Genomic DNA, 21,156 nt, shown 5'->3' with positions numbered 1-21,156 from the left:
TATTTGTGAGTACTACAAGAAGCCAAGGCACACTAAAGAAAGGTGCTAGAAGCTCAATCCTCATCTAAAACCGAAGAAGTACAAAACCGGGAAGACGGGCAATGCTCACTTGGCTACAGTTGGTAATGATGCTCAGCCCTCGGATGTGCTTGACTCCGCTGATGTGATGGACAAACTCAGGAATATATTGTCGCAGCTAGAGAAGGGTGGTACATCCTTATCATCTGGTTCTGGACTTAGTAATCTATCTAGTTCATATGCCAAGACAGGTACTGCACTTGCTTGTTCCACCTCCTTTAGCCCATGGATTTTAGATTCTGGGGCCAGTGCCCATATGACTGGTATTCCTTCACATTTTACCTCATATAAGTTAACCCCAGGGAAGGGCAAGACAGGTACTATACTTGCTTCTCTCATCTTTCTCTTCAGTAATTTTTTCTTTTTAATTTGTATTAAGAATTGAACTGATTACAGTCCGGATTTTCCTACTCCCACTAACTCCCAACAAGTCTCCCGAGTGTATCTAGGCTTTTGGCAGTGAGTGCACCACAGTTTGTCCCTGTCCTCATTTTTCTTTAATTCTCCCTTTTTCATTCCAATGTTGCCTCCTCTTGCAACCAGGGCAATAGGTTGCTCCCCCTTAGAAGTATTCATTAGTTTCTTTCTGCTCTCTTCAAATTGAACTAAGGCATATACCTCCTAAACTGAAGGAAGTTCCCTACTTCCTAAAATCTACACCCAAGGAGGTTCATAAACAGGATTCATCCCCAACAAGAAAGAAAACAATCGCTGTTGAGAAACAAAATAAATGAGAAAAAACCAAAAGTACCCCTATGCTAGTACATTACATGTTACAACAAACATGAATAAATTTTCTGTTTTTTTTATATTACACAACAAGTTATCTGCTTTTTAGTTAGATTATTAGCATGTACATTGTTGTAAGGCTTATTTAATTGTTACTTTATAGTTGTTGTTAGTAGGCTGACTTCATAAGATACTGTCAGTTAGGTACTTGCCTTTTTTTCTTATTAGTTTGGTTCTATGGTGTGCCGCTAGGGGCATACTTGTAATTTCTATTCTTTTTATTAAGTTAATATAAATAGAGAACTGGCGGCAGTCAGTAGCATCGTTTTTCCTTCTCAATCGTATCTCCCTCTTCTTCTCTTTCTCTCTCTCTCTCGTCTCCCACTCTCCATGAATGATTACATGGTATCAGAGTAGATTTTCTGGGCTGCAAAAGACCTACAATCCCTCCTATTTTGAGCAAGGTTTCCTTCTTTAAATTCTTGGATGTGGAAGACAGAGAAACCCTTGTAGTTTTTTTCAGCGAAAACCCTAGCAGATTTATGGCGGCACCTCCTGTGGTTTTTTTCCTTGGTCGTAATACCATGGAAACCCTAGTCAGAGAAGGGCGATGTTGATAGAGACTCTCTTCCGTCTCTGTTCGATGTTGCGAAGTTGATTTCGGGTTGGCATCTTCATACAGGTGCTGGACAGGTGTGCTCTTGTTTGTCTTCTTTGGCCAGTGGTATGAAGGGCTTATTCCTTGGTTATATATACTTGTTTGGATGTTGGATTGTTGGACTATATGTACTGCAGTCGGATTGATAGCAATGTCTGCCTTGGTTGTGTTGAACTGATTATCGGGCTGGTTTAATGACTGAACCATCTCAGAGTTGATTTCAGCAGTGTCTTGTTCTCTTCCTCACATCCTAGAAGTAAATTCCTTGAGGGTTGGTTTTCTGTTTGTGGCTGTTGTGTAGTTGTGTGGTGTTTGGACTAGTTTTCAGCAGTATCCTATGGTGAGTTATGAATCAACCTCATCGGGGGTTACACCAACCCGCAACACAGTTGGTATGGGAGGTGAAAACATGATTTTTCCCATGCCAATTACCCCTTTAAATGGTTTGAACTACCTGGAGTGGGCTAAAAGTGTAAAACTCTATGTAATGACAAGGGGTAAAGCTGGTTACATTAATGGAAGGGTGAAAGAACCCAAGGGTGAGATAGCTGAACATGATAGGTGGGACCAAGAAAACAGTATGGTGATGTCTTGGCTCCTCACAGCCATGGAACCTGATGTGAAGAAGAACTTTATGTGGGCAAACACTGCTAGTGAGATCTGGGAACAGGCCAAAACTACATATTCCGAGTAAAGGCATTATGCCAAGGTTTACCAATTACAAGCTGAATCTTCAACCTGTAAACAGGGAAACCGTAGTTTGTCTTCATATTATTCAGCCCTTACCTCCATATGGAAAGAATTGGATCATTATAAGGCTATAGATTGGAAACATGATGATGATTGCTAAGGCCTACAGGAAGCTGGTCTCTCAGCAACGTATGTTTGCCTTCTTGTTGGGACTGAACCCTGCATATGAACCATTGAGGGTTCAGATCCTAGGAAGCAAAGAGTTGCCTACGGTTCATGAGGTATACTCCCTTGTTCAATCGGAAGAAAGCAGGTGGAGTGTGATGGTTACAGTTGAGGGGGAGCAACAAGTTGCTTTGGCTGCAATGAATAATAACTCCACAGGGAAGAAAAGTGACACTAAGAAGACTGATGATAAAGATAAGTTGTTCTGTACCCACTGTCGGCGTTCACGACATACACGTGACACTTGTTGGGATATCCACGGGAAACCCAAGTGGGCAGTGAAGAATCAAGAACAGGGTAAAAGTCAAGGTCAGAAGATGGTGAACACAGCACAGGATGCAGCACATGTGGCAACCCAAGAAACTCAGGTTGCCGGTAGTACCCGGGACCACCCTAATAAGTCTGACCCCAAGGAAGAGATAATGAATTCCTTCAGAGAGCACCTGGAATCTTATGGTAGGGCTTTGCGACAAATGGACAGCTCAGTCACTGGTACTTCCTCTACTTCATTTGCATCTACTTTAGGTAATACAGCTTATGCATTCCATGTCACTCCCACGGATTCCCCTTGGATCATTGACTAAGGGGCCTCCAACCACATGACCGGTAAGCCGAACTTGTTTCAGACTTATAACCTTTTGTCAGGAAGGGATAGAGTGAGACTTGCAGATGGTTCTTTTTCCTCCATTGCAGGCCAAGGATCAATATCTCTTCCACATGGACTTAACCAGAATTGTGTATTGCATGTCTCTCAACTTCCTATAAATTTGCTTTCAATTAGTAGCATTACAAGCTCTTTAAACTGTAGTGTAACATTTTTTGCTAACTCATGTGTTTTTCAGAACCTAACTTCTGGGAGGACAATTGGTAGAGGGAGCCTAGTGGATGGTCTCTACATTCTCAACAACAAAGCTGGTCTCTCGGTTCATCCTCAAAGTCACATAGTCAGTCAAATAAGAGTCAATTTTTTTTGTGGCATAGTCGTTTAGGTCATGGTTCTTTCGAAATAATAGAGTCTTTGTTTCTGGTTTTATTTAAGTCATGTTCAGCGTCAGATTTCCAGTGTCAAACGTGTCAGTTAAGCAAACAATGTAGAACAACTTTTCACTCAAGTAATAAAAGATCATATGTTCCTTTTCATGTTGTGTATTCTGATGTATAGAGGCCTACTAATGTAATCTCTGAGGGCGGATATAAGTACTTTATCACATTGATCGATGATTATTCTCGCTATACATGGACAATTCCTATGCGTAGTAGAAGCGAAGTTCCAAAGATTGTGAAAGACTTCCAGAGGATGGTATTTACGCAGTTCCATGTTGAAATATAGATCTTCCAATCCAACAATGCAAACAAATACTTCCATGGGGAGCTCAATGAGTTCTTTGTCTCCCACGGATCTATTCATAGAAGCTCATGCACCAGAACACCACAACAAAATGGTGTTGCCGAAAGAAAAAATAGACACCTCCTTTTGGTAGCTCGCGGGATGATGCTACATATGAATGTTCCAAAAAGGTTTTGGGTGGATGCTATACTTGCAACTGCTTATGTCATCAATCGCATGCCCTCCAAAGTGTTGAGCTACATGGCCCCTCATCAGTTATTGTACCCCCAGTCTCCTTTATTTTCCATTCCCATGAGAGTTTTTGGTTGTCATGCCTTTGTCCATGATTTGTCTCCATCTCAAGGTAAGTTAGACCCCCGGTCCATTCCTTGTGTCGTTCTGGGGTATCCCTCCTCTTAAAAAGGGTATCGGTGCTTTGATCCCGTTAGTCGTAAGTTTTTTGTGTCTATGGATGTGTCCTTCTTTGAGTCTGAGCCTTTCTTCCCTGCTTCTCCTCAGGGGGAGAGTAGTAGTGTGGAAGAGGAGAAGCAGGTTCAAGTATCTCTTCCTTCTATTCCGGACCTTGCTCCCTTTCGTGTCTTCCAACGTACACGTCGTAGAGATCAGCTATGTGATAGAGATGTGGAGCAGCCAAACACTGAGCAACCGACACCGTTAGACTCCCAGGAGGTAAGTCCACTCCCTAACCCTACTCCTACTGTGGATAACCTTGACATTCCTATTGCTCAACGAAAGGGAGTCAGGTCATGCACTATCAAACACCCCATTACCCATTTTGTCTCCTATGATCACATTTCCCCCTCATACCGAGCCTTCCTATCTGCAGTTGATTGCATCCCTGTTCCCAGAAATGTTGCGGAAGCCTTAAAATACCCTGAATGGACAGATGCCATGAAGGAGGAGATTAATGCTCTTCACAAAAATCAAACTTGGGAATTGGTGGATCTTCCAAAGGGGAAAGACCCCGTGGGGTGTAAATGGGTGTTCACGGTTAAGCACAAGGCAGATGGAACTGTTGAAAGGTACAAAGCAAGATTAGTAGTTGTTATAATTCAGGTCTGCCTTAGAGTTCGGTCTGACTGATTTCAGTTATGTAGAAGAAGAAAAGGTGACAGAGAAAGAGAGAGAGAGAGAGAGAGAGAGAGAGAGAAAGAGAGAAGAGAGAATTCTGGTTCGAACTGACAGAGTCAACCTGACTTCTCCCAGTCAGCCAGTAAGTATTTATATTATTATTAAAACAAGACTGAAAAGACCTATGTGCCCTTACTTAAGTTAGGAGCACATGTTCCAACACAACACTACAAATCATCAACATCAACCAAGGTATAAAGACAGAAATACCCCTACGCTAACACTCCCCCTCGAGCTGGTGAGTATATATCATATACTCCCAACTTGTTACATATGTAGTCCACTCTTCCCCGACTCAAGCCTTTTGTAAATAAGTCAGCCCACTGATTTCCTGTATTAACATGTGTAGTGTCTAGCTCTCCATTCAGCACCTTCTCCCTCACAAAGTGACAGTCAACCTCAATGTGCTTGGTTCTTTCATGAAACATTGGATTAGAGGAGGTATGAACTGCAGCCTGGTTATCATAATAGAGCTTCATTGGAATGTTAATGTTGTACCCTACTTCCTGTAGAAGGTTCCTTAGCCACACTAATTCACAAGCGATGTGCACCATAGCCCTATATTCTGCTTCTGCACTGCTTCTTGCCACAACCGTTTGCTTCTTACTTTTCCATGTCTCCGGGTTACCTCCCAGAAACGTGCAATAGCCTGTAGTAGACCGCCTATCAGACATAGAACCGGCCCAATCAGCATCAGAATACCCTTCTATTTCAAGTTTTCCCCCACTCTTGTATATCAGACCGCGACCCGGAGCCCCTTTTGGATACTTCAGAATTCTCAGAACCGCATTCCAATGAGGAATCAGAGGTTTTTGCATAAACTGGCTTACCACACTAACTGCAAATGAGATATCTAGTCTGGTAATGGCTAGGTAGTTCAGTTTGCCCACAAGTCGTCGGTATTTGTCAGGGTCTTCAAACACTTCACCCATATCATTGCTTAGCTTGGTATTTGTGCCCATGGGTGTTTCAGCTAGTTTGGCACCCAACAAGCCTATTTCTTCCAGCAAATCAAGCACATATTTCCTCTGGCATAGGTTAATCCCATACTTGGATCTCGCTACCTCTATCCCCAAGAAATATTTCAGTTTACCCAGATCCTTTGTTTGAAAGTGATCCTGCAGATAAGTCTTCAGCCTGTCAATACCAATGTTATCATTCCCAGTAATAACAATATCATCTACATACACCACCAACAGTATTTTTCCTCCCGGAGAGTCATAACTAAATACAGAATGGTCAACTTTGCACTGTTTCATACCAAACTTCTTTACCACCTCACTGAACCTACCAAACCATGCTCGAGGAGACTGTTTAAGTCCATATATAGCCTTCCTTAGTCTACACACCTTACCATCCTCCCCCTGAGCAACAAACCCTGGAGGTTGCTCCATGTAGACCTCCTTGAGTAAGTCACCATGCAAAAAGGCATTCTTGATATCAAGCTGATATAGTGGCCACTCATACATGGTTGCAAGAGAGATCACCACACGAACAGACCCTATCTTAGCAACCGGTGCGAAGGTCTCTGTGTAGTCAATGCCATAGGTTTGGGAGTACCCTTTTGCAACTAATCGCGCTTTCAGGCATTCAACACTACCATCAGGCAGATACTTAACCGTATAAAGCCATTTACAACCAACAACTTTCTTCCCAGGAGGAAGAGCAGTGAGGTTCCAAGTATGATTATGATGAAGGGCTGAGAGTTCTTCTTCCATGGCACGACACCACCCTGAAGAGGCAAGGGCTTTCTGGACATCTTTAGGAACAATAACTGATAATAACAAGGTAACAAACTGGCGATGGGGAGCGGAAAGGTGAGTAAGAGAAACATAATTAGAAATGGGATGAAGGGTGCAAGTACGTTTACCTTTCCGCAAAGCAATGGATAGATCAATCTCAGATGCTAAGTGCGGGTCTGGTGCCGGATTCGTCGACGGAGATGTAGCCGGAGGAGTAGTAGCTGGTGTACGTGGGCGATGTGTATACACATGACGGATAGGTGGGCGTTCAACAGGTGGTGGCACTGGAGGCAAGGATTTGGTCACGACTGGAACAAAGGGAGGAGGATCGACAAAGGGAAGTGGAAGAGGAGGTGATGAGGAGGAAGAAGCATCACCAGACCCCAAAAAGAACGGAGTAGACTCAAAGAAACTGACATCAGCACACACAAAGGACTGTCGAGAACCGGGATGGTAACACCTATACCCTTTCTGGGTCCAAGAATAGCCAAGGAAGATGCACTTGAGAGAACGGGCATCAAACTTGTCGTTCCCGGGACCCAAATTATAGACAAAACACACACCCAAAAACTCTCGGCGTAAGAGGGAACAGAGACAAAGTGGGAAACAAGACCTGAAACGGAGAATGACCATAAAGGATGAACGTGGGCATCCGATTAATCAGAAAACAAGAAGTAAGCACTGCATCACTCCAAAAAGGTTTGGGAGCATGCTTGTGATGCATTAGGGATCTTGTTGTTTCAAGGAGATGGCGATTCTTTCTCTAGGCCACCCCGTTTTGTTGTGGGGTGTAGGTACACGAGGTCTGATGTATAATGCCATGTTGGTCCAGGCATTCCTGAAATGATGAGGATAAATATTCGTGGCCATTATCAAAACGAAAAACTTTGATATGGGTACCAAATTGGTTACGAATCTCAGCATAAAATTTTTGAAAAATGGTAAACAATTCACTTCTTTCTTTCATTAAATAGAGCCACGTCATCCTTGAAAAATCATCCACAAAAATGACAATATCTGTATCCATTATATGACATCACTTTATAAGGACCCCAAACATCTGTGTTTGCTGAAATAGGGTTGTCGAATGAGAGAAGAGGAAGAAGAAGAAGAACAGAAATGAAATGGGCGGCAGTAATGTGTTCGGCCAGCCCTAATCTATTATATATAAGGACATTACATAATGTTACATAAATGGACAAGACTGCCCCTGATTACTGATGGGACACCTAGTCAAAATAAACACTAAATAAGATTAGGCCCAGTAACTAAGGCCCAATAACTAATGACTTAAGACCCAACAAAGATAAACATACAAACTAAGACAGCCGAACCAACACTCCCCCTCAAGCTAAGCATGGATGTCAATCATGTTTAGCTTGCCAAGTAAGTCCACGAATTTCACTGTAACTAGCCCTTTAGTCAGAACATCTGCAATCTGCATCTCGGAGGGAGTATAAGGAATGCAGAGTTCTCCTGAGACAATTCTTTCTCTAACAAAGTGACGGTCTATCTCAATATGTTTTGTTCTATCATGTTGCACTGGGTTATTTGCAATGTTGATGGCTGCCTTGTTGTCACAGTACAACCTGAGAGGGCACTCAATCTTTATTCCAAGTTCACCAAGCAGGATCTTCAGCCATAAGAGTTCAGCTACACCATGAACCATAGCTCGGTACTCAGCCTCTACACTAGATTTTGCAACCACATTCTGTTTTTTACTCCTCCATGTAACTAAATTTCCTCCAACAAAGGTACAGTACCCAGAAGTAGACTTCCTGTCCCCAACAGAGCCAACCCAATCTGCATCAGTATATCCTTCAACTTCAATTTTACTGTTTTTCCTTAACAGAACCCCTTTCCCCGGGCAAGACTTCAAATATCTGAGGATCCTTTCCACAGCTTTCATGTGAGGGATCTTAGGAGTGTGCATGAACTGACTGACAACATGTACAGCATAAGCAATGTCAGGGCGAGTAAGGGACAGGTAAATCAACTTCCCCGCCAGCTTTTGGTATCTTTCCTTATCAAGGTAGTCCTCTCCTACTGACATCTGTAGACCATGATTCTGTTCTATTGGAGTATCGGCTGGCCTACACCCCATTATGCCTGTCTCTTGAAGAAGATCAAGGATGTATTTCTGCTGACATATATAGATGCCCTCTTTGGATCTTGCAACTTCAATCCCAAGAAAGTATCTCAGTTGGCCCAGATCTTTGATCTCAAATTCAGCAACCAAAAACTCCTTTAGTCTTTTAATCTCTTCCTGATCATCCCCTGTAATTACCATATCATCCACATAGACAATAAGTGCCGTAAGTTTGCCATTTCTCTTCCTTATGAATAGGGTATGATCTGCTCCACTTTGAGTGTAACCCCCTTTCTTCATGACTCCACATAGCTTCGCAAACCAAGCTCGAGGGGACTGCTTAAGGCCGTATAGGGCCTTTCTTAGTCTACATACCTTCTTGCCAAAGACATAACCTGGTGGAGGATCCATGAACACCTCTTTTGTGTTGAGTTTTTCCACCGGAGCAACACAGATGTCTGCATGACCTAGCCTAGCATGCCATAGATGTAACCTAGCTAATGACTCCACATTGGACTGACTACAAGTAGCAGATGTTTGCAAGGCCGAACTGATGTCTGCATCAAGGTAGTAGAGACCTCCACACTCATGACCGCTCCTAATCATTCTCTTCGTCAATTTGTCCTGAAAGACACAATGAGTAGGAAAAAAGGTTATGCTACAATTCAAATTTTTGGTAAGCTTTGAAACAGATAAGAGATTTGAAGAAAGATTGGAAACATGCAAGACAGATTTTAGTGAGAGGTCCTTGCTTAGGTCAACCACTCCCTTCCAGAGATGGTAGAGAGAGAACCATCAGCATCCCTCATTTTATCTTGGTCAGACATTAAATGATAGGAAGAAAATAGAGAAGACATGTGTGTCATGTGGTCAGTTGCACCAGAATCAATAATCCAAGAGGCAGGATCAATAGAACTAGTTGCACTAAAGGCAGAGACAATACCTGATCTGGCAAGGGAGGAGGATGGAAGAGAATTGGTCCTTAGACGGGCTAGGGCCCGGCTAAGTACCTCTACCTCATCGGCAATAAAACCCAAGGACCCGGTTCGAGGGGAATTAGAAGTCCGTCCCATGGAAGAGGAAGTAACTGTAGATGTGTGTTTTGAACCATCATCACTTTGACCCATAGCCAAATTCACACTTGCAGATTGACCCTTCTGATGCTTCTTATCTTTCCTTAATGCAGCTGGCTTCAGATGCGGATGGAGAACCCAACAGGTCTCTTTCACATGCCTTTCCCCTCTACAGTGGGTGTACTTCAGATGTCTCTTGTCAGAGTACCTGTTTCCCCTTTGATTTGTAGAGATTAGGGCCTAATGCTCCACAGACTGTTCAGCTAGTTTTGTTTGAGTATCAACCTGCATCTCTTTTTTCCTCACCTCTTCATTCCTCACAAGGTAGTAAACATGATGTAAGTCTGGCATTTCATCCCTTCCCAGAATTTGGGATCTTATGCTCTCATATATAGGATCTAGGCCAGCCAGAAACTTAAATGCTCTACCCTCTTCAATTTGTTTGTCATGCTTTTCTTTGTCTCCGGCACTCTCCCAATCAATGATAAGGTGGTGATCTAACTCTTCCCATAGTCCTTCTAGTGTAGCAAAATATGTTGCAACACTCATATCTCCTTGCCTCAAGGCAACAATATCTTGATTCAGTCTGTAAACTCTGGCATTATTCTTTTTCTGCCCATAGGTTTTAGAAACCTTTTCCCATATCTTGGCAGCCATGGAAAAATGTTGAACAGTCCTGGCTACTCTTAGAGTCATTGAGGCAAGTAGCCAGGACATAACTGTAGCATTCTCTTTGCGCCAAGTTCCATATTCAGCACTTCCCACTTCTGGTTCCTTCTTCTGCCCGTCTAAGTAACCAGTGAGTTCACGGGATGTGATGAAAAGCATGGTTGAGATAGACCATTCCCTGAAGTTGTACTCATCCAACAACACACTTGTGATTTGTAGGTTGTGCAGATTTGGATTCTCAAGATTAGGAGACTTCCCACAAGCCCTAACATCTCTAGAAGACACTTCCCCGGATATCGAAGACATCTTCACTTACTTGTAAGTGTCAAGATTGTAACCGCAATGTATAGAGAACTGTTTCACACTTACGGAACTTACCACACTGTAAACTCAGTCCTGAGAACCAGTCACAGAGCTGAAACACTGCACACCATACCCAAATTACTGCTGTCACCGAGTACTACACTGCAACTTGCTGTGTTGGCTTCTACTGTGTGCTAAGCACTGCTATCGCAGGTTATAACCTCACCCACGAGCAGTTCTAGGACTGCTGAGATCAGTCCTTCCGCCTAGATCTGTTCTACACAGATCTATCTTAGCCAAATGGCTACAGTCTGTTGTACTGTGTCTATTAGGGCATCAGCCTCTGGGTCTAACTCCCCTTGGGCCCTACAACCAAGGGAAACCCTAGATGTAGGTCTAGCTGTGTTCTACGACCAACCCTAGGGTTTCTTTGCAGCAACCAACAAGAAAGATGGGAGAGTTACCTGCGAGTAGAAGAAGATGCGGCTGCTGTAACCAGTCGAAAGATCAGTGCTCTGATACCATGTTTGCTGAAATAGGGCTGTCGAATGAGAGAAGAAGAGGAAGAAGAAGAAGAACAGAAATGAAATGGGCGGCAGTAATGTGTTCGGCCAGCCCTAATCTATTATATATAAGGACATTACATAATGTTACATAAATGGACAAGACTGCCCTTGATTAGTGATGGGACACCTAGTCAAAATAAACACTAAATAAGATTAGGCCCAGTAACTAAGGCCCAATAACTAAAGACTTAAGACCCAACAAAGATAAACATACAAACTAAATAAGATTAGACCGTGTGTCTAGTCCTTTTTCTTTAGTTCATTCAGATTGTTGGTTCTCCAGAGTCAATGATCCAGGGATTGGGTGTAGATGCCAGACAAGCCATACCTGAGTGAGCAAAAGTCGTCGTGTTCTGCTGTGATTGGATAAACCTCTCATATTCATCACGGGGAACACGCACCATCTCCTTCATGGGACCATCTGTGGATGTAGGAGGCAACTGGTCAAATGAATGATTCTCCTGTCTAAATCTGGAACTTGAGTCACCGGTCGCGGCATGATTGGCCCAGGTTGAGGGAGGGCCATGTAGATCATAACAATAGTTGATGGTATGTCCATCCATACCACAATGAGTGCACTTCCTCGGGCCTGAGCTACGTCCTCTACCGCAGGCTCCCCTTGAATCTCTACTCCCAGTACGACCACCACCACGATTATGAGTAGATCCACCATTGCCACTTCGGCCATATGCAGAACCACTACCACCACTACGGCCAGACTGAGCTCCCCGAGCTCCACCTCTACCACCACGGCCTCTCGATGCAGCAAAGGCAAATCTATCTGAGATATTAGAATTCTCAATAGATCCGATAGAAATCCTTCGAAGTCGAGCAAATACCTCTTCTAGGGACGGAAGAGCCGATCCCCCTAATATCTGAGCCCGTACTGGTTCATATTTAGACTTTAGTCCCACCAAAAATCTAGTCACATCAAGCTGTTCTATCTGTTGTTGCTGAATATTGACATCAGAAGTGAGAGGATGATAGACATTCAGCTCATTACGTATGTTCCTCATGTTGGCATAGTACTCCTCAAGACTCTAATTGCCCTGTTGCAGATTAAAGTACTCTTGATAAAGCTGATAAACTCTGGTTGTATTGTCCTGCCCCGAATACAATTTCTTCGCATGGTCCCACACATCTTTGGCAGTATCAAGGAACATGAAGTTCACACTAATCCTGGGTTCCATACTGTTCCACAACCATGTGATGATCTGCGCATCCTCTTGCTCCCAGTCTTCATACTCGTGAGAGTCAAAGGAGGGTTTCTCCTCTCTGATGTGTTTTACCTTCTTCTTTGCCTTCAGAAAGACTTCAACGGATTTAGCCCAAGGCACATAATTCTCTCCATTTAACTTAATGGAGGTCATCTGAACATTCAGGTAGTCTATAGGCACTATCACACTAGGTTCATAATCATTATTGTCTCCCATTATGTTATCACCAATTCTGCACACTTGCTGAATTCTATTATCACTGAGATTTGCACACTACACACCACTAGGTCACACTGATTGCAACACTAATTGTTGCTGGAATGTGTGCTCTTTACACCACAAACCCTAGATCACACCTGTCACACTGATTTCAGCACTTGTTGTTCGCTGAAAAGTGTGCTCACACCACAAACCCTACTCCTACAACTACCTGAAATCTCAACACTATATGATCATATCTTTTCCTTCAAAAAGCACAAACAAACCAGCATAAACCCTAGCTCTTACTGGCCGAAACCCTAGCATATGGTCTGAAACACACCTCCTATTTAATCCATAACAGATATCATGCACTGAAATCTCTTACCTTATCGCTGAAGTAACACCCATACGAGCAGGAGAGCAGTCCACACACAACAGCCGCTTCACACACAACCGCCACACACAACAGCCACTGCCCACACAGTTCAGCCCTCTATTCTTCCTCTACTAGGAGAGGGCGATCCCAGAAATCACAGCAACCGACCACATACGACTTGACTGGAGGCATAGAGACCCCCAAGGGAAGAGGGCGATCACTCCTTTTTAGCCCTTTCCCTTATCTCCAATCGAACACAGAAAATAAAAAAAAAAAAAGAGGAAAACCCTAGATAGGGTGCGCTGAGATTGAACCCTAGGCAAGCAGAAATCTAGGCAGATTTAACCTGCTCTGATACCATGTTATAATTCAGGTCTGCCTTAGAGTTCGGCCTGACTGAGTTCAGTTATGTAGAAGAAGAAAAGGTGATAGAGAAAGAGAGAGAGAGAGAGAGAGAGAGAGAGAGAGAGAGAAGAGAAGAGAGAATTCTGGTTCGAACTGACAGAGTCAACCTGACTTCTCCCAGTCGGCCAGTAAGTATTTATATTATTATTAAAACAAGACTGAAAAGACCTATGTGCCCTTAGTTAAGTTAAGAGCACATGTTCCAACACAACACTACAAATCATCAACATCAACCAAGGTATAAAGACAGAAATACCCCTACGCTAACAGTAGCTAAAGGGTACACACAAGTATACGGGGTTGACTATGATGAGACTTTTGCTCTAGTAGCTAAGATGAACTCAATTAGGGTTCTCCTGTCCTTAGCTACTAATTTTGACTGGGAATTGCATCAACTGGACATAAAGAATGCTTTTCTGAATGGTGACTTAGAGGAGGAAGTATAAATGGTTCAACCCCCTGGATTCTGTGCCAAGGGAAGTGAAAATAAGGTGTGCAAGCTGCGAAAGTCTCTTTATGGCTTAAAACAGTCTCCCAGAGCCTGGTTCAGTAAGTTTCACATGGCGGTTCAATAGATGGGCTTCAAATAGTGTCAATCTGATCATACACTCTTTGTGAAGAGATGTCAAGAACAGGTTGTTGTATTGATAGTGTATGCGGATGATATCATCATTACAGGAAGTTGGAGCTCAGAGATACAAAAATTGAAACAATTCCTTGCATCTAAGTTTGAAGTGAAAGATCTAGGTCCCCTGAAGTATTTCCTTGGGATTGAAGTTGCCCGCTCAGAAAATGGTATCTTTATCTCTCAAAGGAAATACACCCTTTATCTATTACAGGATACAGGAAAATTAGGTGCAAGGCCAATAGATACTCTCATGGATGTTGACCACAAGTTAGGTGACTGTGTGGGTGAACCTCTGAAAGATGTGAAACAGTTCCAAAGGTTAGTGGGAAAGCTGATTTATTTGTCCATGACCCATCCAGACATTGCCTATTCCGTTGGGGTCCTAAGCCAGTTCATGCACTCTTCTAAGAAACCACACATGGAGGTAGCGGAGAGAGTCCTTAGATACTTGAAGAAATATCCCAGAACAGGTCTACTATTCAGTATACGCAATCACCTAAAGGTGGAAGTCTTTACAGATGCTGATAAGGCAGGAACTGTGGATGACAGAAAGTCCACAAGTGGGTATTGCACATTTGTGGGAGGAAATCTAGTGACCTGGAAGAGCAAGAAACAAAGTGTGGTAGTGAGGTCAAGCGCTGAAGCTGAATATAGAGCTATGGCACATGGGGTGGCTGAAGTCCTTTGGCTAAAGAATCTTCTAGGGGAGCTTGGAGTTGTTATTCAGTCCTATGTCTCTTTACTGTGACAACAAGGCTGCAATAAACAACGCCAGCAACCCTGTCCTACATGAGAGAACCAAGCACGTTGAGGTGGACAAACACTTCATAAGGGAAAAATTGGAAAAAAGGGAAATTTGCATCCCTTATGTCAACTCCAAGGAACAACTTGCTGATGTCCTCACAAAAGGGCTTCTATACTCGCGGCACAATGAGTTATGTGACAAGCTGGGCATGATAGACATATTCAGCCCAACTTGAGGGGGAGTATTGTAAGGCTTATTTAATTGTTACTTTATAGTTTATGTTAGTAGGCTGACTTCTTAAGATACTGTCAGTTAGGTACTTGTCTTTTTTTCTTATTAGTTTGGTTCTAGGGTGTGCCACCAGGGGCATACTTGTAATTTCCATTCTTTTTATTAAGTTAATATAAATAGAGACTGGCAGCAGCCAGTAGCATCTTTTTTCCTTCTCAATCATATCTCCCTTTCTCTCTCTCTCTCTCTCTCTCTCTCTCTCTCTCTCTCTCTTCATGAATGATTACATACATGCATAGTTGTTTTAGTGGAACTAGTTTATCCTTCTAGAGAATCACCTTTTGTTACAATTTGGAAAGAGAAATCATCTGGTTTTTTAGTAGTAAGAACCAATCAAATTATTGGGCAATGGTCACAGTGAAATACTAGGAGGCCATCTAGAAGAATTATGAGAGAATTTTTGTGGGAACCAAGCGATGAAAGAAGAGATCATCTAATCAAATGGGAATAGGTATGCAAGTCTAAAGAACTAGGAGGCCTTGGTATTGGGAATCTAACCAAGAGGAATACAGCTTTGCTAGGTAAATGTTTAGGAGATTTCCTCTAGAAAGAGATAGTTTGTAGCACAAGGTCATTCATGGTTTCGCAGAAAATGGTTGGGATGCAAATGTGGAACTCCGTGTTTCTTCAAGCTCCCCTTGGAAAGAAATAATAGAGAACCTTTGGGGGTGAACTTCCCAGTAAAAGAAATCTAGTGCAAACCTATGCCTCCCAAAGTACAAGCTTTGTGTTGGGAAGTGTTCCTTGGGAAGATCAACACCTGTAACTTGCTACAGAAAAGAAGGCAAATATGTGCCTCTCTCCTCATATGTGTGTCTTTTGCAAGGAAAGTGGTGAGACCCTCCCTCATTTGTTAATCTCCTGCTCCTTCGTATCTTGTATTTGGAAACACCTCTGTTCTATCTTTGGTTGCAGAAGGGTACCCCCATAGAATGTGGTAGGCTTGTTCAACTCTAGTTTCTTAAGACAATAGAAAAGGAAGAATCTTGTGGAGGGCAGCAAAAGCAGTGATGATATGGACTGTATGGGAAGAAAGGAATCAGAGAATCTTTGATGAGAAGAGAAAACCTAAAGAGGATTTAACTGAAGCCATAACAGTAAGAATGACACATTGGGTAAAAGCTTTGGATATTTTTCGAGAATTTTCAACAAATGACATTAAGATCCTGGACTGAAGTGGCACAAACAGGACCTGTTGAAAGTGTATGATTGGTATGGCAACCTCCAGCTTTAAATAAGTTAAAGTTGAACTTTGATGGCAGCTCATTGGGTAATCTAGGAAGGGCAGGAATAGGAGTTTTTAGAAACCAACAAGGAGTGGCGTTGGCCCTATTCTCAGGACCAATTGGTTTTGGAGATTCAATTCAAGATGAAACCCTGGCTCTCTTACAAGGTTTGAGACTCACGGTACAGCTAGAAGTAAGAGAGTTGAAAATCAGAGGAGATTCACAATTAGTCATCTCATGGACCAAAAATCTCAGTTCAGTCTATGGAAATACAGACATGCTTTCAGGGAAATTGATATCCTAGCAAAGAGATTCAGTTCTTCTTTTAGCTGGATGGGAAGGACTGCAAATGGGTTGGCAGATGTTTTTGCAAAGCAAGGAGTTAACAGGCCTAATTTATTTTGGGCAAAGCTGTAACCTGATGCATTTTGGGGATTCTATGTAACCTGAATGTGAAATTTGGGAATCTCTGATCATCAAGTTGTATTAACTACTTTTTAATTAATTTAATGAATTTATTTTCTGATGATCAAAAAATGGTCACAGTAGAAAAGGAAATATCATCAAGATCAGCTGATATATTCCTTTATTTAACACAGCATACTACCAATTTAATCTAAGCAGTGTAACCTTGTAATTATCGGAGCTTCTTAGAACAGCTATTTTGAATGACCAAAACCATGCACTAGGAATACTGTGAAACCAGTAATATACCTCATATATTCTTTATGTGGCATACATAGAAGCTACTGTAAGAAGCTTATCACAGAACTAGAATTTCCCTATTATTTTATGTCCTTCATAGAAAAATAAAGATGTAAAGAAAAATATAAACAGCCTTATTTTATGCATGAGAGAAAGAGTTTGTGGAAGACAATATGATAGTAGGACCCAATCTGAGTTTTCCTTCAATATTTGGAAAAATGCAGAAATACAGACCTTGCCTCTTAATTCTGCATGATAAACTGATCCGTAACCACCTTGACCAATTTTATTAGCCAAACTGAAATTGTTTGTAGCCTTTGCGAGCTCTTTATATGAGAACTCCACTGATTTATCCACAGTGATATCTGTCAGCCTTGGAGAAGGACCACCAACAAAAGCAACAGATTCGGGGGTATTATCCAAGATACCCAAAGAACCTAAACCCAAAAAATGAACTACTGTAAACCATGTCTCTTTTCTCATAGTAACTTCAGAAAAAAAAAAGGAAATATAAGTAGAACAAGTCTGATCAAGAAGATTAGAGTGTTCAGGAAGTGCTTTAATAAAGTGCACTGGTAAAACAGGATATGTGTAGCCTACCCCATATACTTAGAGGATAAGGCTTTCTTAAGTTATATTGTGTTATGATATTCAATAAGAAAGAAATTTCTATTTTACAAAATCCCCATCCCACCCCCTCACACCCACCCATGTAAAGTTACAGCATGGTACCCATAATTGAATAGGCAAATGATGGGATATTATAACTAGCTTGTGGTACCAAGTGAGGGGGTACAGTACATTTATGTAGATGGTTTAAGCATACCCACCTATAGGACAATAGAAACCATTATTATGTTTTATTTCTTAGATTATATATTTATATATGTAAGTTGCATATGTAATTGTATACTGCATGATAATAAGAAGGAAAAGAAGCCATGTACCAGGTGATTAAAAATCAGAAGACCAGGCTGACTTATGGACTAGAAGGTATCCCAAATGCCCCCTTCATATGCATCATATATTATCATACAGGTCCCATAACAATGACACCATAATGTATCTTAATTTCAGTATATGATAGTGGGGTGGAATAACATAACATAGAAACAGAATGGCCTTTCACGTCACAATAAACCAAAACCCAAAACTCACTGAAGACTTTTACTGAACAATGTTAAAATAGGTATCTGTAAAGTTCTGTGCCATGAAATTATTTTCAGGGTAAAGGCACAAACAGCACTGGTACCTTGTATTCTAAATGTTGGTTTCAAGTTCTTAACTTAGGAATCATTACTATCACAGCCAAAACAGTAAAGACCATGAAAGAGTTGAGAGCAAACTGACATCACAAACAAGCTGAAGGTTGCTTAATATTGAAAAGGAGATACTTAAATGGCATGCCATCTTGAATCAAAACAATCAAGAAGACAGACTAAAATTAAGAACGAGAATTTTAGAAACCAATGAAAGAAAAATAGGGCTTTTATATCCTAATCAATGCAAAAGAGGTTCCCTCATCTATGTTAGGTCTCTATTGTCTCCAACAAAAAAGAAAATAATGGAATCTCCTAGTCTCAGAATATTCTGAAGACATACCCTCAGATGGGAAATCTATGGCAAATAAATCTCTTTCTCTTCAATAAGGTAGAACAGTATATGTCTAGAAATTCCTGAAGCAGCATCCTTTAGAAGAGAAAATTCATGGATTATTAAATATATGTTAATTAAACAAGAAGGCTTACCACGTCTATGTTGAGAATAATCATCATCTGTTGCTGCGGCTAGCAACATTGCCTTCTTTACCTTCTTTCTTCTATAAAGATATGTAAACACTGCCGCCAAAGACAAAGCTACAGCTGCTATAGGAATCAATATGCGAGCAATTACTCCACTAGAAGTTCCTGCTTAAGTTTCACAACAATACATCGTAAGTTTAATTGCTTAAAATATTTATGAAGTAGTGACCCTGACATTCGCATTTGTATCCCAAAATGACAAATCAGCAACCATAATAAAGCCAAAATAGTAGGAAGAGACAACCACCTGCACTGCAGAAAAAGAGGATTTCACACCCATGTTAGATAACTCCAGAGGATGATGAGGTAAGATAGAAAGGTAAGAGATTAACACTTTTTTTGAGGATCCGATGGTATTGTAGGTTACCTCAAATTTAGGGGACGGTAGCTTCCATTTTGATCTGGGCAAAACAAAACAGAAAAGAGAGGGAGAGAAATGGTATTAGCAAGGTAAATAACTTGTCATGTTACTTTATTGCTTTTAATTAAGTGAAACCTTTGAGAATTGAGACCTACTTGCCGTTTTAGAGAAAAAGCAACCCAACCAATGCATTGACTGATTTGTATAAGCAGGGCAGTAGTAGTTGCAAAAACATGATGCTAATCTCTCTAATAAGACGACACCTTTTGAATGCTCTTAGAACGTCCTTTTCATCATATTCTTAAATTCCAGGGGTTTCCAAAAAATATGATCATTATTCCATAATAAGAATGAGTGTTTCATTTGGGGATTTTAAGTTTTAACAACTACAGAGCAATATTAAAATTTTAATAAGAAACTGATAAGATCGTACCTCAAAATCTTATTTCTCTAGATTATTCTAACATATGGAATTAACATCCTATAATAGAGAACTTTATATATATAATGAGTAGAGCAATTTCAATAAACATGAGTTTTAGTTGCTTGTTTCTCTTTGTTTATCATGTATACATTTGCCTTTAGGCAGAATATTCATCATGATTCGAAAACTATGTTCACTTTAATTGATTGTTTACGTGTTTTCAGTTTAGCTAACAACGTACAGTTATTATGATTGTCTAGATACGAACTCGATAACAAAGTGATTTAAGCAAACAAATGAATCACCTTTGGCTGGAACAAACACCAAGCCACTCCCAAGGCTGAAATTGGTATTGGGGTTGTAGCTCTGCACCAAACTGGAAGAGAGATTGAACTGAGATGCAATAGACGGCAAGCTATCATTCGGACGAAGTGGGTACGTCACAAACAACCCATAATCTTTGGAGACACTGCTATCCCCGCAGGAGCAATTTACGGTGACATTGAGCTGGGCATCAGTGTCAGGGATATCGATGGCAGAGTAGCTGTTATGGTTTTCCAGCCACTCCGCAGTTGTGAGATTGGAAAAATGTTTCTTAGCAACCTTGTCATAAGTATCGGCAGGAATGACAGAGTAGTTAAACATATGACCCGAGAATTCTCCATTCAAGCATTGGCAGGAGAATGGAATGTTTATTCTGATGCCAGATAGAATACTATCCTGATTGGGTACCTGAGGATTATACCTAAGAGTATCGTTAATTGAAACACCCATGACGTTGGAAATGAATGTGAGGTTCGTTCCTTCCCAAACGTAATAAGAGGCCAACGCGAGATCGCAGCCACTTTTGCACCTGCCTTCTGCTCCAACACAAAAAAAGATAACCACCATAATCACTAAACCCAACCCTATTTCAAGTATTCTCGTCCCTGCGGCAATCATGTTTCAGAGATAGAAATTTGGAACCCTTTGAAGTCCAACTCTAGAATTTCGAATCTACGACTAATCATCAGATGATGGAACTCAAATGATAAACCGAGAAACAAGCAAATAAGCAGAGACACAGGCTTCTCAGCTTTAACACAGTGGAGTTGACCCAACTTCTCAAATTTTCTTCTCTAGATTTTAAAATTTACTTAGCTAATTAACTGAAAGTTTAAATTCCTCGAAATTTCAGTTGATGATCAGACATTTTCATCTGTGTCGTCCTTTTCGGGTTTTGGTTTTAGCAACAAAAGCGCTTTCTTGGAACATTCTTTTTATTTTTTTTGGTAAATTGCTTAAATCTCCCCCTAATCACTTCCATTTTTAAATTTGCCCTTGATATTAATAATTCAAAAAAGGTAAAGTTGTAACTTTAAATTCTCCTCTTTTGTTTATAAAAGTTTATATTGCTTTTTTATTGAAACCAACCTCAATAATTATATGGGTATTTTAGATATTTTTGTTGGATAATTCTAAGAAAAGGGGTCTA

The 21,156-nt window shown here is 41.2% G+C and overlaps 1 protein-coding gene across 1 annotated transcript in view; it reads right to left on the bottom strand.

The window, feature by feature from the left end:
* LOC148878324 (chitin elicitor receptor kinase 1-like) overlaps nucleotides 1-20,934 on the bottom strand; it is a 68,171-nt gene extending 47,237 nt beyond the window's left edge. Inside the window, exons 1-5 of the mRNA XM_088952976.1 lie at nucleotides 19,988-20,934; nucleotides 19,265-19,298; nucleotides 19,145-19,149; nucleotides 18,844-19,005; nucleotides 17,330-17,532 (exon numbers count right to left, since the gene is read on the bottom strand). Of these exons, the coding sequence (XP_088809102.1) occupies nucleotides 17,330-17,532; nucleotides 18,844-19,005; nucleotides 19,145-19,149; nucleotides 19,265-19,298; nucleotides 19,988-20,624 (1,041 nt within the window). The 5' untranslated portion in view covers nucleotides 20,625-20,934. The remainder of the gene's footprint in view (nucleotides 1-17,329; nucleotides 17,533-18,843; nucleotides 19,006-19,144; nucleotides 19,150-19,264; nucleotides 19,299-19,987) is intronic.
* Nucleotides 20,935-21,156: the final 222 nt, after the last annotated feature.

The sequence above is a fragment of the Nelumbo lutea genome, chromosome 1, assembly GCF_056320005.1.
Source record: "Nelumbo lutea isolate HS-2025 chromosome 1, American lotus-T2T, whole genome shotgun sequence".
Classification (NCBI taxonomy): Eukaryota; Viridiplantae; Streptophyta; class Magnoliopsida; order Proteales; family Nelumbonaceae; genus Nelumbo; species Nelumbo lutea.
The sequence above is the reverse complement of the archived record's forward strand: the minus strand, read 5'-3'. Positions and strand labels throughout refer to the sequence as shown.